Source organism: Otolemur garnettii, unplaced genomic scaffold, assembly GCF_000181295.1.
Source record: "Otolemur garnettii isolate 467f Iridium unplaced genomic scaffold, OtoGar3 scaffold00025, whole genome shotgun sequence".
NCBI classification, from domain to species: Eukaryota; Metazoa; Chordata; class Mammalia; order Primates; family Galagidae; genus Otolemur; species Otolemur garnettii.
Window position 1 is genome coordinate 18,471,317 of NW_003852420.1, and position 13,682 is coordinate 18,484,998.

Here is a 13,682-nt window from a genome sequence, read left to right on the forward strand (position 1 = left end):
GACTCTGTCTCAAAAAAAAAAAAAAATAGCTGGACATTGTGGTAGGCGCCTGTAGTCCCAGCTACTCGGGAGGCTGAGACAAGAGAATCACTTATGCCCAAAAGTTGGAGGTTGCTGTGAGCTGTAACACCACGGCATTCTACCAAGGGCGATAAAGTGAGACTCTGTCTCAAAAAAAAAAAAAAATAGCTGGACATTGTGGTAGGCGCCTGTAGTCCCAGCTACTTGGGAGGCTCAGGCAAGAGAATCACCTAGGCCCAGGAGTTGGAGATTGCTGTGAGCTATGTGACGTCACGACACTCTACCAAGGGCAATAAAGTGAGACTGTCTCTACAAAAAATAAAAAAATGAAAAAAAATTAGCCAGCATAGTGCCGGTGTACTCCAGCCTGGGAGACAGCAAGACCTCATCTCTAAATAAAGAGACTAACACAAACATGGGCACTGCCACTTTTCCTTCAACTTCCTGCTTTGTCCCTCCTTCAAGGAACTTGGTGGTAGCAGCTCAGAGGAGAGTAGGGCCATCAGAGAGAGACTTTATCAACTTTGTGTTTTGCTTGCAAAGGCCTTGCACCTGGGCAAGAGAAGTCCCATATGAATATGTAATTTGGCATGTTCCCACAACTTGGGGCCTGCTAGTCAGGATATGTAAATCCTGTAACTATTACAAGTCCCAGTTGCCTGCTCGGCGCCTGTGGCTTAAGCAGCTAAGGCGCCAGCCACATACGCCTAAGCTGGCGGGTTTGAATCCAGCCTGGGCCTGCCAAACAACAATGACAGCTGCAACCAAAAAATAGCCGGGCATTGTGGCAGGAGCCTGTAGTCCCAACTACTTGGGAGGCAGGGCAGGAGACTCGCTTGAGCCCAGGACTTGGAGGTTGCTGTGATGCCACGGCACTCTACCCACGGTGACAGCTTGAGGCTCTGTCTCAAAAAAACAAACAAACAAGTCCTAAAAGTTGGCTAAGCCTGGATCCCTGATGTGAACCATTTATGTTGACTGTTAGAAATGCTGACTTTTTGCTCTATTGCTGATGGGCTCTCAGGACAGATGGTCCAATACCAAGGCTAGGTACTCTAGCCCTTCATATTTGGCCTCTTATACCCAGCCCGAAGTCATATTACACTTGGCTCTTAGCATTCAGGGGAAAAGCCCTGGCATTGATACAAATCTCAAATAGTTCTGTTTCCCGAAGAATGTGCCAAGGAACACTGTACCCAGTGAGCTGGAAGCTCCCCAAGAGCAAGCACCATAGCTACCTCATTCACCAGAGGTACCTAAGACCTGGCGCACATAATAGGTGCTATTCCCTAAAGCCTTTCCACATAATAGGTACTTGAGAAACATTTTTTTTAGGCTTGGCGCCTGTGGCTCAAGTGGCTAAGGCATCAGCCACATACACCTAGGGTGGCGGGTTCAAATCCAGCCCAAGCCTGCCAAAAACAATGACAGCTGGGCGTCATTACTGGGTGCTGCATGATGAAAAGTTCCTGTGTTCAAAGTGTTTGGGATGCTGGGCACGGTGGCACATGGCTGTAGTCCCAGCTACTTAGAAGGCTGAGGTGGGAGGATTGCTTGAGCCCAGGCATTCGACCTTACAGTGAGCTATGATGACGCCATTGTCCTCTAGCCTGGGTGACATAGTGAGACCCAATCTCTATAAAATAAAAAATGTGTTTGGGAAATGCCTCAACAGACAAAGGCAAAGCACTAAGAAGGCTGGATTACCATGGATTGTTACTCTCTCAGGGAAGGATATGATTTGTGGTGTTCCCCAAACTGACCTTCCCATCTGCTCTATCTCTAAGCAAATGGCCCACAGAACATACACACTTAGAGAGACGGGGTATTGCAGCATTTCATTCCCCCCCATCCCAACTCAACACACAGCACTAACCATGTCTTTCTGACAAGTAACAACTCCTACTACTTTAGGGAAAAACATCAGAGCTTTTCAGCCTGGCATTCAAGGCCCTCTGGGTGGGGCCTTGCTTGCTTCTCCTGACCTCTTGTCCCCTGGTACAGCCCACTGGCCCATCCCAGCACTACTGTGTTTCGCAGCCTAGGCTCGGGAACATCCTTCAAGCTTCCATTCATAGTCCACTCCCACAGGAAGCCTCCCTTGATTGCTCCAGAGTTAGCTGTCTTCCCTGTCCTCACAGCCTGTCCCTCTTTCCCCCCTCCTGGGGCCCACACAGCCCATACAGGCTGGGCATAGAGCTGGGGCTCAGGATGTTGTGGTTGACCGACTGGCTGAGGAGAGAGGTATAGTCTATTCTCTAGGGGATCTGTGGGCTGTTTCTCTGAGGTCTTAGGGAGGGCATGGGATGGGGCTGAGCTCACCCACCTCTTCTGGTCTGGCTCTCCCGGATGAGGAAGGCCCCTCCAGGATTCCCCGGGAGCAGCAGCAGTTCCTCAGCCTTCTCCCGACTCAGGCCCTCATAGAGCCACCTGGAAGAGGAACAAGAGAGAGAGATGGGATCAGCTGTGGTGGGTCAGGGGGACCTTACTTCCACTCCCTGTGTGACCCTACCAAGGCCTCCCCTCTCTGGGCCTTCAAAGTTCTATCTGGCCTCAGGGTCTCTGAGGTCCACTCAAGCTTTATCCTTCTGGTCCTGGCCCCAGGATCTTGGGAGGACATCTTCATGGTTTTACCCTCTACATTTTTTGCTTGGAAACCTCATTTTCAAGTGTCCTGGGTGGGGTGGGGTGGGGTTCTGGGAGGGTGTTTCTAGCCTCTCTCCTGTAATTACCCAGGCCCTACCACCCAGCACCCCATTCTACCCACTCTCCTTTCTAAGACTTCACCTGCTAAGAATGGCCCCTCTGGTTTTCTTGCCTGTAGACATTTACGCAGACTGCTTCCTTCTCTGGCCATGTCCCTCTCAGCATTCTCCTCCACCAGATCCTGGCCACCTTTCAAATCCCAGACCTTAACATGTCCTGTAGGGCTAGGGCCCCAACCCCTGGGCCACAGACCAGTACTGGTTCATGACCTGATAGGAACTGGGTCCCGCTGAAGCTTCATCTGTATTTATAGCCACTCCCCATGGCTCCCATCACCACCTGAGCTCTGCCTCCTGTCAGGTTGGTGGTGGCAGAACTAGATTCTCATAGGAGTGAGAGCCCTGCTACTGTAAACTGTGCATGTAAGGGAACTAGGTTGTACTTCTTATGAGAACCTAATGCCTGATGATCTAAGGTGGAGCTAAGGCAGTGATACTAGTGCTGGAGAGCAACTGCAAATATAGATTATCATTAACAGGGAGGTTTGACTGCACAGAAACCACAATAAATCAATTGCTTGCAGACTCGTATCAAAACCATCCCCTTGGCTCGGCAACTGTAGCTCAACGGCTAGGGCACCAGCCACATACACCGGAGCTGACAGGTTCAAATCTAGCCTGGGCCTGTCAAACAACAATGACAACTACAACCAAAAAATAGCCGAGTGTTGTGGTGGGCACCTGTAGTCCCAGCTACTTGGGAGACTGAGGCAAGAGAATTGCTTTAAGCCCAAGAGTTTGAGGTTGCTATGAGCTGTGATGCCATAGCACTCTACCCAGGGCTATAGCTTGAGACTCTGTCTCAAACAAAACAAAACAAAACAAAACAAAGGGCAGGGCCTATGGCTCAGTGGGTAGGGCACCGGCCCCATATACTGACGGTGGTGGGTTCCAACTCGGCCCCAGCTAAACTGCAACAAAAAAGTAGCCGGGTGTTGAGGAGGGTGCCTGTAGTCCCAGCTACTCTGGAGGCTGAGACAAGAGAATTGCCTAAGCCCTGGATTTTGGAGGTTGCTGTGAGCTGTGACGCCAAAGCACCTACTGAGGGCAATAAAGTGAGACTCTGTTTCTAAAAAAAAAAAAAAAAAAAACCTAGTAAAACCCCAACCATCCCCTCTACCCCAGTCTGGAAAAACTGTCTCCCATGAAACCAATAAGGTTGAGGACTGATGCTCTAGAGGGTCTTCCCCAACCCTTCCTCTGGGCTCCTGAGTCTCCAGGCCAATCTGTGTTAGAATGAGGTATCTGCTCCTCCTGCAGGCAGGACCTGGGCTGGATTCTCCTGGTGCCCAGCTTTGCTCACTGCCGGGCTGAGCATGAGGGAGATGCTTATGGAGGAGAGGGCAGGAAGCTCCCTAAGCAGGTCTGTGGTGAGAACTTACCCATGGGAGACTTTGGCCACCTGGACGCTGGGGATATTGTACTCTTTGCCTGAGACTTCTGACAGCACTGTCCACCAGTCTCCATTTCTAGAGAGAGAAGAGGAGGCACCTCTTTCAGAAGAGCCAAGGCCCTAGGAACTGCACATTTGGAGTTTACAAGGACCTTTTCAGGCTTGGTCTTGTGGCCACCTGTTTCCCAGGCTTCCTTGGACTGGCCAGTCCTGGCACCTCCTGGGCCAGGCTGGGGCTGCTGGGAGATAGCATGATTCAAGGCTCTCTGCTACAGCAAGGCATGCACATCCACCACTTCTCAGTAATGGTGTGCCAAACTGCCAGAAATCCAATCACAGGATCACATGGGGGCACTTCACCAAAAGCCTTGTACTTTTCTACTGGGGCGATGGCCCTTTCTCCCATCAGTGTGTCTTCAGGGATCCAGTGCCCGCTGACTTACTCAGAGAGGATGGTCAATGGTTCCCCCAGTCTCAGTGACTGCTCAGCCTGCCCACCTGCAGGGAAACTGCCCAGGGCCACGGCAGCCTTGCTTCTCTCTGGATGGAAGGACAGAAAACAGGACATCTACTGGAGTCTGGCTCTGGTAGTCATTCCTCCCACAAATGCCCTGAGGGAAGCCTACCTCTTTCCTGGGATGGCTACCCTGGAATCTGAGGCTTTCCCAGCAGGGTTCTGCAGGGCCCTGGAAATGCCCAGGCAGCTCTGGGGTTGCTGCAGAGAAAGGATCTATGTAGCAAAAGGACTGGGGCTCCTGGCTATAATGCCATTTAATGTATTGCTCTTCACAGAGACTTTACAAAGAGATCCTGCTCTTAGAAAACTTAAAACCTATGGCTCTAAGTGGGTATCAGCACAGACCTGAGTTCAGCCTCATAGGACAGGTGCTAGCTTTGGAAGGTGGGAAAGAGGAAGCTCAGAAAGGCCAGTAGCTGGGTCCTAGATCCCAAGTCACACAGTGACTTTAGGGTGGGCCTGTGAGGATCATGAGAGCACCAGCATGCAGTATGGGGAGGGGGCTGAAGACATCCTCCCTTCCACATGGAAACCCGCTGCTCCCACATTCCTTATATCTCCCCCTTCTCCAGGCTTCTGGAGGGGCCCATGAAATCAGATGTGAATGAGCTTTATAACTCTCGAGTGCTGTGCACATGGAAGGAGTGGCTTCCCCATGGCCTTTGTCCAGAACAGCAGGTGTAGACCTGTGCTGGCTCCTGAGAACAGGTGCCACCCCGAGCCCACTGTTTCAGGACTGGCCCTGGGCAGATACTCAGCATGTGTGTGTGACTACATGTTCTGGTCAGCCACCTGCCATTGCTTGCTGAGGGGGCTTTGTGCACCCCTCTGCTCAGCCCTCACCACTGCCTGAGGTAGTTGTGTCTCTGCCATGCTGTGGCATTGTGGCTCTGACTGCACTCAGCTGGGAAATGAGGGCATAGCTCTTAGGCCCAAACCTCGTCCTACAGGCACATCTCAGGAAGGGCTTGAATACCCTTCCAAGGCTTATGGTCAGGCAGGGAGTGACTGGCCTAGGTCCCAGCCACTCTGGGAACAGTCCCAGAGACACAGTGGCCACGAGGCCCAATTTCAAGGCTGGGCATCACGCAGCAAGTGGTGCCGTCAGCACAGGACTCACATACCTCAACTGCCTCAGGGATCAGCCCACCCAGTCTAAAAAGACCTCCCTCTGTCTGCCAAAGCCTTCTGGGTCTGAAAAATGTGCTGCTAGAAGCAACTTTACTGGAGCCCACTAACCCTCCCATTCCTTCCTCCTGTCCTTTTTCAGTAAGAGTCTCTGGAAGAGACTTGTACACATAGCAACGCACTCACTGGTGGACCTGGGGATAGGCTCATCTGTCTCAGATGCTTCCAAAGAAACAAGGTCTCAGGGGACTCCGGGATGCCCTCTAGGTGGAGCTGGAAATTCAGGATGTGGGGGAGGTAGAGGCAAGTTGACAGACAAGAACCAAGAGTTTGGACATCATGTGGCTGAAGAGCCTCTGCCACATGGGAATGGTGAGACTGATTCTGGAAATGGACCATTTCCTACACATCCTTCCAGACATGCATGGAGACTCCTGTAGGGAACCCAGCTCAGAGCTCCCCAAGTCTCTCCTCTGAGCTGTCCTTGCAGCATAAGGCCTGGCCATCTGGTGGTGCAGGGAAATATCTGATCCAAGTCTTGTGGAGGGTATTCTCTGATAAGAATGGGAAAATTGGGCCGGGTGTGGTGGCTCAAGCCTGTAATCCTAGCTCCCTGGGAGGACGAGGCAAGTGGACTGCCTGAGCTCACAGGTTTGAGACCAGCCTGAGCAAGAGCAAGACCTTGTCTCTAAAAATAGTTGGGCATTGTTGGGGGTGCCTGTAGATCCAGCTACTTGGGAGGCTGAGGCAAGAGAATTGCTTGGGCCCAAGAGTTTGTTTGTTGTGAGCTATGATGCCACTGCACTCTACCAGGGGCAACAATGTGAAACTCTCAAAAGAAAGAAAGAAAGAAAATGGAGTCTCACTATGTTGTCCAGTGTCTGCTTTCAACAACCTGGCCTCAACTGACCCTCCCACTTCAGTTTCTCAAAGCACCAGGATTAACTGAGCCACCAACACTATGCTTAGCCTCAAATGGAAAACTTTCAACTTTTGATGAGTTTAGGTGACTTAACCAGTTACGGCAACAAAGCTCACACATGGTCCCTATGAAGTGCAGTCACCAGCTTCTATCCAAGGGAGGAAGTAAATAAACTATGAAATAGAAAGATTTTGTTATCTGTGATGGTTAATTTCATGTGTCGTTGTGGCTAGGCCACAGTACTCAGACATCTGGTCTAATACCGGTTTAGATGTTGCAGTGAAGATATTTTTTAGATGATATTAACATTTAAATAGAGGCAGATGGGGCCAGGCGCAGTGGCTCATGCCTGTAATCCTAGCACTCTGGGAGGCCGAGGCAGGTGAATTGCTTGAGCTCAGGAGTTTGAGACCCGCCTGGGCAAAAGTGAAACCCCCCTCTCTAGTAAAATTAGAAAAATTGAGGCAAGAGTTTGCTTGAGCCTGAGTTTGAGGTTGCTGCAAGCTATGACACCATGGAACTCTACCCAGGGGCTGTCTCAGGGTAGCACCCGTGGCTCAGTGAGTAGGATGCTGCTGGGCTCATATACCGAGGGTGGCGGATTTGAACCCAGCCCCAGCCAAACTGCAACAAAAAATAGCCAAGTGATGTGGTGGGCGCCTGTAGTCCCAGCTACTCGGGAGGCTGAGGCAAGAGAATTACCTAAGCCCAAGAGTTGGAGGTTGCTGTTGCCTCACACCACGGCACTCTATCAAGGGCGACACAGTGAGACTCCATCTCAAAAAAATAAATAGAGGCCAGATGTTGTGGCTCACACCTGTAATCCCAGCACACTGGGAGCCTGAGGCAGGTGGATTGCTTGAACAGCAGGAGTTTGAGACCAGACTGGGCAAGAGCAAGTCCCTGTCTCTAAAAAACAGCTGAGCATTGTGGTGGGCACCTGTAGTCCCAGCTACTTGGGAGGCTGAAGTAAGAGAATCCTTTGAGCCTAGGAGTCTGAGGTTGCTGTAAGCTATGACACCTCGGCACTCAACCCCAGGGCGACAGAGTGAGAGACTCTGTCTCAAAACAAAACAAAACAAAACAAAACATTTAAATAGGTAGACTGAGTAAAGCCGAACACCCTCCATCATGAGAGTGGGCCTCGTCCAATCAGTTAAAGCCCCTAAGAGAACAAGATTGAGGTCCTTGGAAGAAGAGGGAGTTCCACCTGCAGACCACCACAGCGGCATTTCCCAGACTGCCCTTTGGGGTTTAGACTTGCAGCCCCATCATCATGTGAGTCAGCTCTTTAAAATCAATTTCCCTCTCTCCCTCCATAAACACATGCACTACTGGTGCTATTTTTCTGGAAAGCCTTAATATATTATCCAAATCCCAAATCAAGACGTGATTTGAGAATAGATTTGTAGGCTATTTTAGAGAATAATTCAGACTTGGAGCCACAATTTTAATATCAAAATACTAGAATTTCTAGGATATTTTAATTGTCCAATTGTCCTAAAATCTGGGAGTTTTCATCAAGACTATCATAGAAAATCATAGTTATGGGCTCAGTATATGCATTGTATGAGTGATTTTCCCCCTATTAAAAGAGCCCTACTTTTTTTTTTTTTTTTTTTTTTGAGACAGAGTTTTACTTTATCGCCTTTGGTAGAGTGCTGTGGCATCACATAGCTCACAGCAACCTCCAACTCCTGGGCTTGGGCAATTCTCTTGCCTCAGCCTCCTGAGTAGCTGGGACTACAGGTGCCCACCATGACACCCGGCTGTTTTTTTGTTGCAGTTTGGCCAGGGCCGGGTTTGAACCCACCACCCTCGGTGTATGGGGTCGGTGTCCTACCCATTGAACCACAGACACCACCCAAAAGAGCCCTAATTTTAAGCCTGGTGCAGTAGCTCACATCTGTAATCCTAGCCCTTTTGGAAGCTAAAGTGAGAAGATAGCTTGAGGTGAAGAGTTCAAGACCAGCCTGGGACACACAGGAAGACCCCATCCCTATAAAAATAAATTAAAAAAAAATTATCCAGTGTGGCAGATAACACCTATAATTCCAGCTACTCAGAAGGCTGAGGAAGAAGGATCACTTGGTCCCAGGCATTCAAGGTTCCAGTGAGCTATGATAACACCATTGCACTCCAGCATGGATGTAAGAGTGAGACCCCATGTTTAAAAAAAAAAAGAGAGAGAGAGAGAGAGAGTGCCTTACTTTTACTTCAGTATTTCACATCAGCCCTATTGTCTAAACTGTCCAGTAGAATTTTCTGCAACAGTGGAAATGTTCCAAAATTCCGTGCTGTCCAATAAGGTAGCCACTAACTACATGTGGCTACTGAGTACTTGAAACGTGGCTGGTATGATGAAGGAATAGAATTTTAAAACTTTTGAACAAGTGCCTGTGGCTAGTGGCTATGTAATGGGCTGTGCAGTTATGGAGAGCTACATGGTGAAGCTGGCTAGCTTAGCCTCTGAATAAGCTGAGGAGGAGAGATATCAAAGGAGACGACAGGGACAGACTATCAGGCCTTCCTAGTCTAACATTCTGGTTAGTGCTTATCACTTTGTCTGATTTTTCTCATTGATCTAGTTGTCTTTATGGCTAATGCAATCACTGCAAGAGCTGGGATGCTGCCTATATGACTCACTAGGAAAGGCCTGGTATACAGCAGGCACTCATTGATACTTGATGCTGTTTTAGGATTGCTAGCCAGGAAGGCCCACAGAGGCAGTGATGTCTAGGACTGCACAACCTTGTGCCTGGGAAGGGCCCACAGCCTACCTGCTTGCATGGGTGCAGGGTCCTGGCCTCGGACAGAAGGGCTTGAGCTTGAGCTTGGCAGCATTTTTCCTCTGCTGGGCAGACTTCCCATTGCTCCTCAGCAGAGCACTCGGAAGCACATTGCCAAGAGAAATCTGAAAGAGATGCTGTGATGGAGACTGAGCCCTGGCCCCTGGCCTGGTCTCCAGACACCCATCCCTCCCCACCTTGGCCCAGAAGATCTCCTGCTGACACATATGACGCACTTCCCATCAGGACTAGACTCAAGCCCCCTACCAGACTGGAGGCTCCTGGCTACCTGGATCCCATCTTTTCTATGCCACATCCAGGCTAAATTCTTTATTTCTAGGCCTTTGCTTATGTCCCCTCTTGTGGCAGGAATACCCTTTCCTCCCCTTAGGGCCTGTCAGGATACTGCCCTTCCCTAGGAAGCTCTTCCCATGTCCCAGCCTTTGCTGACCACTCCCTTGAATTCCTTGGAGTTCCACATGGAACTCTTCCTCTCACCTGAGATTTCACTTTGCCACTGGGAGAAAGAGGACAGTGGCGGATCAGTGAGGCATATCAGGGCCCATGGCTAGGGTCTCAGGATGGCGAGGGCACTAGGGCAGGTGTGAGAGCTGGTGTCACAGCAAGCAAAGGTGGCACAGAACACAATGTTATTGGCGTCACGGAGTGCCACAAGGCTGGATGATGGTATTATGACTTGCAAGCCCTCAAGTGTTGGTGGCTGGGCCACTTCCCCTCTCTGTGCCTCCTTTCCCTAGTCTGAAAAATGGGGATAGCAACCCCCAACATATGGTCTTTGAGATAACGTGCATGAGGAGCCCAGCTGGCTGAATTTCCTGCATCTTGTCCTGAATGACACTTTGTTAGAGGCTGGCTCCTCCTGGGAGTCTCCTCCTTTTTCTCCCCTTTTTATCTCTTGGCTGCCTGTTGTATCTTTTTCTAAGTTTTAATTACTCATTTCCTATAGCGTTTACTTGCTTCATCTGCCATTGTCCTACAGCTGTGTAAGGACAGGACCTCTGGTTTGCCTTTCTCCTTAGCACTCAGTGAAGCACAACACTAGTAGTGTAGTGCTTCACTACACAGCACACAGTAACTAAGCACACAGTAGTCAGCACACAGTAACTAAGTGAACCAAAGCAATGATCACCTCTTTGGACGGGTGTCTTATCCTTAGAATAAATACCCAGGTTTTCAGGGTAAGGCTAATTTTCTCAAACACTATATTACAGTGTTTGCAGAATGGGGGGCTGAGTTTTACATTTCTTTTGAGATGGTTTCATCCTTTTCAGTAGAGACAAGGCACAGTTACACACTTAGTTCCATTCACTGGTATTCATTGAGTCCCTGCTCTCTGCCAGGTACCTGCCAAGGGCTGGGAGTCCAGGGAGGAGGACATCATGCTTGCCCTTGAACCCCATGCTGACTGAAGGAGGACATGTGTCCATCAATATCATGGCATGACTGCTATGGCCTCTTGGGCCAGTCCTGAGCACTCTTTCTGTTCTTCAGTCTCATGTCATCAAATGGGAATGACAATACCTGCTTATTGCTGCTTCTCTATGGGAGGTCAGTATTCATCTGGAATATAAAACTCAGTATTCATCTGGAAAGAAGCTCCTTAACCCCCATAGGAAGTGGCTTCTGAAAGCCTCTTCCTGCTCAGGCTTTTGGGGTCCTGCACCCTTGGTAGGACTGAGATGGTGCTACTGCCTCCCAAGGGGATTTCTGATTCCCTTGATGCTAGGGCACCCCTTCAGTTCAAGTTGCCAATATTCCTGTGGCCTCTCAGCCTTTCCCTGACCCTTGTGTGGAGGCACAGACTAAATGCTTAACTTTGCAGATACGAGCCCCCAGGAAATCCCAGAGAGAGAACATCTACCTTGGGTAACATGAGTGATGACTTCAGATCAACCAGGTTCGAGCTGTGTGACCTTAGGCAAAGCAGGTAAGCTTTCAGAATCTCATCTATGAATGTGAATAGCAACTCCACAGGATTGTGAGTTCAATTAGAGGAGTTTGGCACAGAGTGCTCAGTAAAGCTCAGTTTCCTTTCCCCTCCTTCAGCAATACCACAACTACCAACTACAAAAACCCAAAGACTTCTTCCTGCTGCAGGTGGAGGTGGGGTTGGGCCTGCCAGGGGTGGGGAACCTGCGGCCTTAAGGAAACTTGTGGTCTTCCCAGTCTTAAGTGCAGCCTTTTGACTGAATCCAAATTTTACATAACAAATCCTTTCATTAAAAAGGGCTTAGCAGAGAAAGATGAAACTTTTCTTGCCACTTTTGGCGCTTCTTAAAGAACAATCATGAAATCAGAAGGCTGTAGGTTCCCCATCCCTGATGCTGGAAACCTCCCCAGAACTCTCTGTTCCCTCCCTTCACATGATCTGAGTTGAGGCCAGTAAGACCCTGGGGCCAAAATAAAGACCATCCAGTGCGCTGGCCTTGGAGGAGGAGGTATTGGCTGAAGCTTTATATATATAAAATACACACATCTACGAGATAATTTAATCATCAACTATACGAATATTTGAACAACTTACTATGTGCTTGGCACTTTCTAGGGGACCTGTGCCAGGGGGTGGTAGGAAAGAGTGAAAGGCAGCTGACATCGGCACATTGTCCAGAACTTGTAATTGATCATCTCACTGGAGTCTCACTTCAGATACAATGACCATGGCCCTGAGAGGACAACCTCATGTTTATGGCCTCATGCAACCTCACGTAGCTGGTTAGTACAGAGCTGGGACTACCGCTGTGTTTTGTGCTTCTGAAGATCATTTTCAGCAGTAAGCATAAGAGTGATGAATGTGGATTAAATTTGTGACCTCTTTTCTGACTGAGAGATATCATTCTTTGAAAGGAATTATAGACTCTGCAGCTGATGTGTCTTCCGAGAGTATAATCCCCTTTCATTCGCTGACTTCGGAACACTGCAGCACAGAACAGGGCCCAAAGGCACACAGTAAGAGGGAGGCAAAGGTGGAGCGGGGAGACCTCAATTCTTCTGGGACCCCCAGAAAGCACCCTTCTTACAGCCTCAGTAAACCCACTTTCTCTCCTCGAGCTTGTTTCCTAGCAGCAAATAAAGCCCAGTGCCAGTCTCTGAGAGGACCATTTTTCCTCACTAGTCTTGAGGCTATCAGAAAACAAAAAGCAAGTATACTTACTGGTTCTTGTCGTGGGAGGTTTGAAGAGGGCTCAGCTAAGATGCATGCTTTGGCTGGATAGGTTAGAGCTTTGGGGGGCCCTTCCAGCAGTCTGCCCACGTCCTTGCTCTTAGTATACCCAGAACTCTCTCAGCTTGGGAGGATCTTGAATAAGAGGCTCTGCCAGTCAGTTTGGGTAACTCAGCATCTGTCTGTGCTCAGAAGTCTGTACATCCAGGAAGGGTGAGGAGCCCCATGCTCCTTGGGGACTCTGGACTGGGGGACTGGAAGCCCTCCCGAGCAAAGCTGGGCCAGCGAAGAAGACCTAGGAGGCTCTTTGTGTCTGTCACAAAGACACAGGTGCAAGGTCCTTGGAGCTCCAGCTCCCGGTCTGCAGACTCTGTGGTTCTCACAACCACCCATTTCCTCTGACGGCATCACAGACCAGTGAGGAGCCACCTTCCCCAAGTTCCTGTTTCTGGGGAAGCAGCAGTTGCCTTGTCATGATCCTGGAACAAAAAGTTTTTCTCTGGCTTTGCAACTTGGTCTTGTCCAGGGAACACAGGACCAAAGTAAACGAGCAGGAGTTGCCCAGGCTGGCCTGACCATAATAATCACTGGTGGGGCTTAGTTGGAGCAATTTCTGGGATCCTCCTATACCTTCTGAGTCCATATTGCCAGAAGGGGAGCCTGGGAATCTATGTCAAAACACCAAGAGATTCTCTTGACTGGCAAGTGTGGAAAGCACTGCCGCTTCAATCCTTAATGTGTATAGGAATCACCTGGGGGTCTTGGCAAGTTGCAGACTCTGATTCAGTAGGTCTAGAATGGGCTTCAAGATTCTACCTTTTCTTTTCTTTTCTTTCTTTTTTTTTTTTTTGAGATAGAGTCTCACTATGTTGCCCTGGTTAGAGTGTCATGGTGTCACAGCTCACAGCAACCTCAAATTCTTGGGCTTAAGCAATTCTCTTGCCTCAACCTCCCAAGGAGCTGGGA

At 49.5% G+C, this 13,682-nt stretch overlaps 1 protein-coding gene across 1 annotated transcript in view; it reads right to left on the reverse strand.

Annotated features, from left to right (window-relative positions):
• SLA2 (Src like adaptor 2) overlaps nt 1–12,779 on the reverse strand; it is a 33,089-nt gene extending 20,310 nt beyond the window's left edge. Inside the window, exons 1-5 of the mRNA XM_023512139.1 lie at nt 12,708–12,779; nt 9,527–9,660; nt 4,623–4,719; nt 4,169–4,255; nt 2,348–2,451 (exon numbers count right to left, since the gene is read on the reverse strand). Of these exons, the coding sequence (XP_023367907.1) occupies nt 2,348–2,451; nt 4,169–4,255; nt 4,623–4,719; nt 9,527–9,617 (379 nt within the window). The 5' untranslated portion in view covers nt 9,618–9,660; nt 12,708–12,779. The remainder of the gene's footprint in view (nt 1–2,347; nt 2,452–4,168; nt 4,256–4,622; nt 4,720–9,526; nt 9,661–12,707) is intronic.
• Between the last annotated feature and the right edge of the window lie 903 nt (nt 12,780–13,682).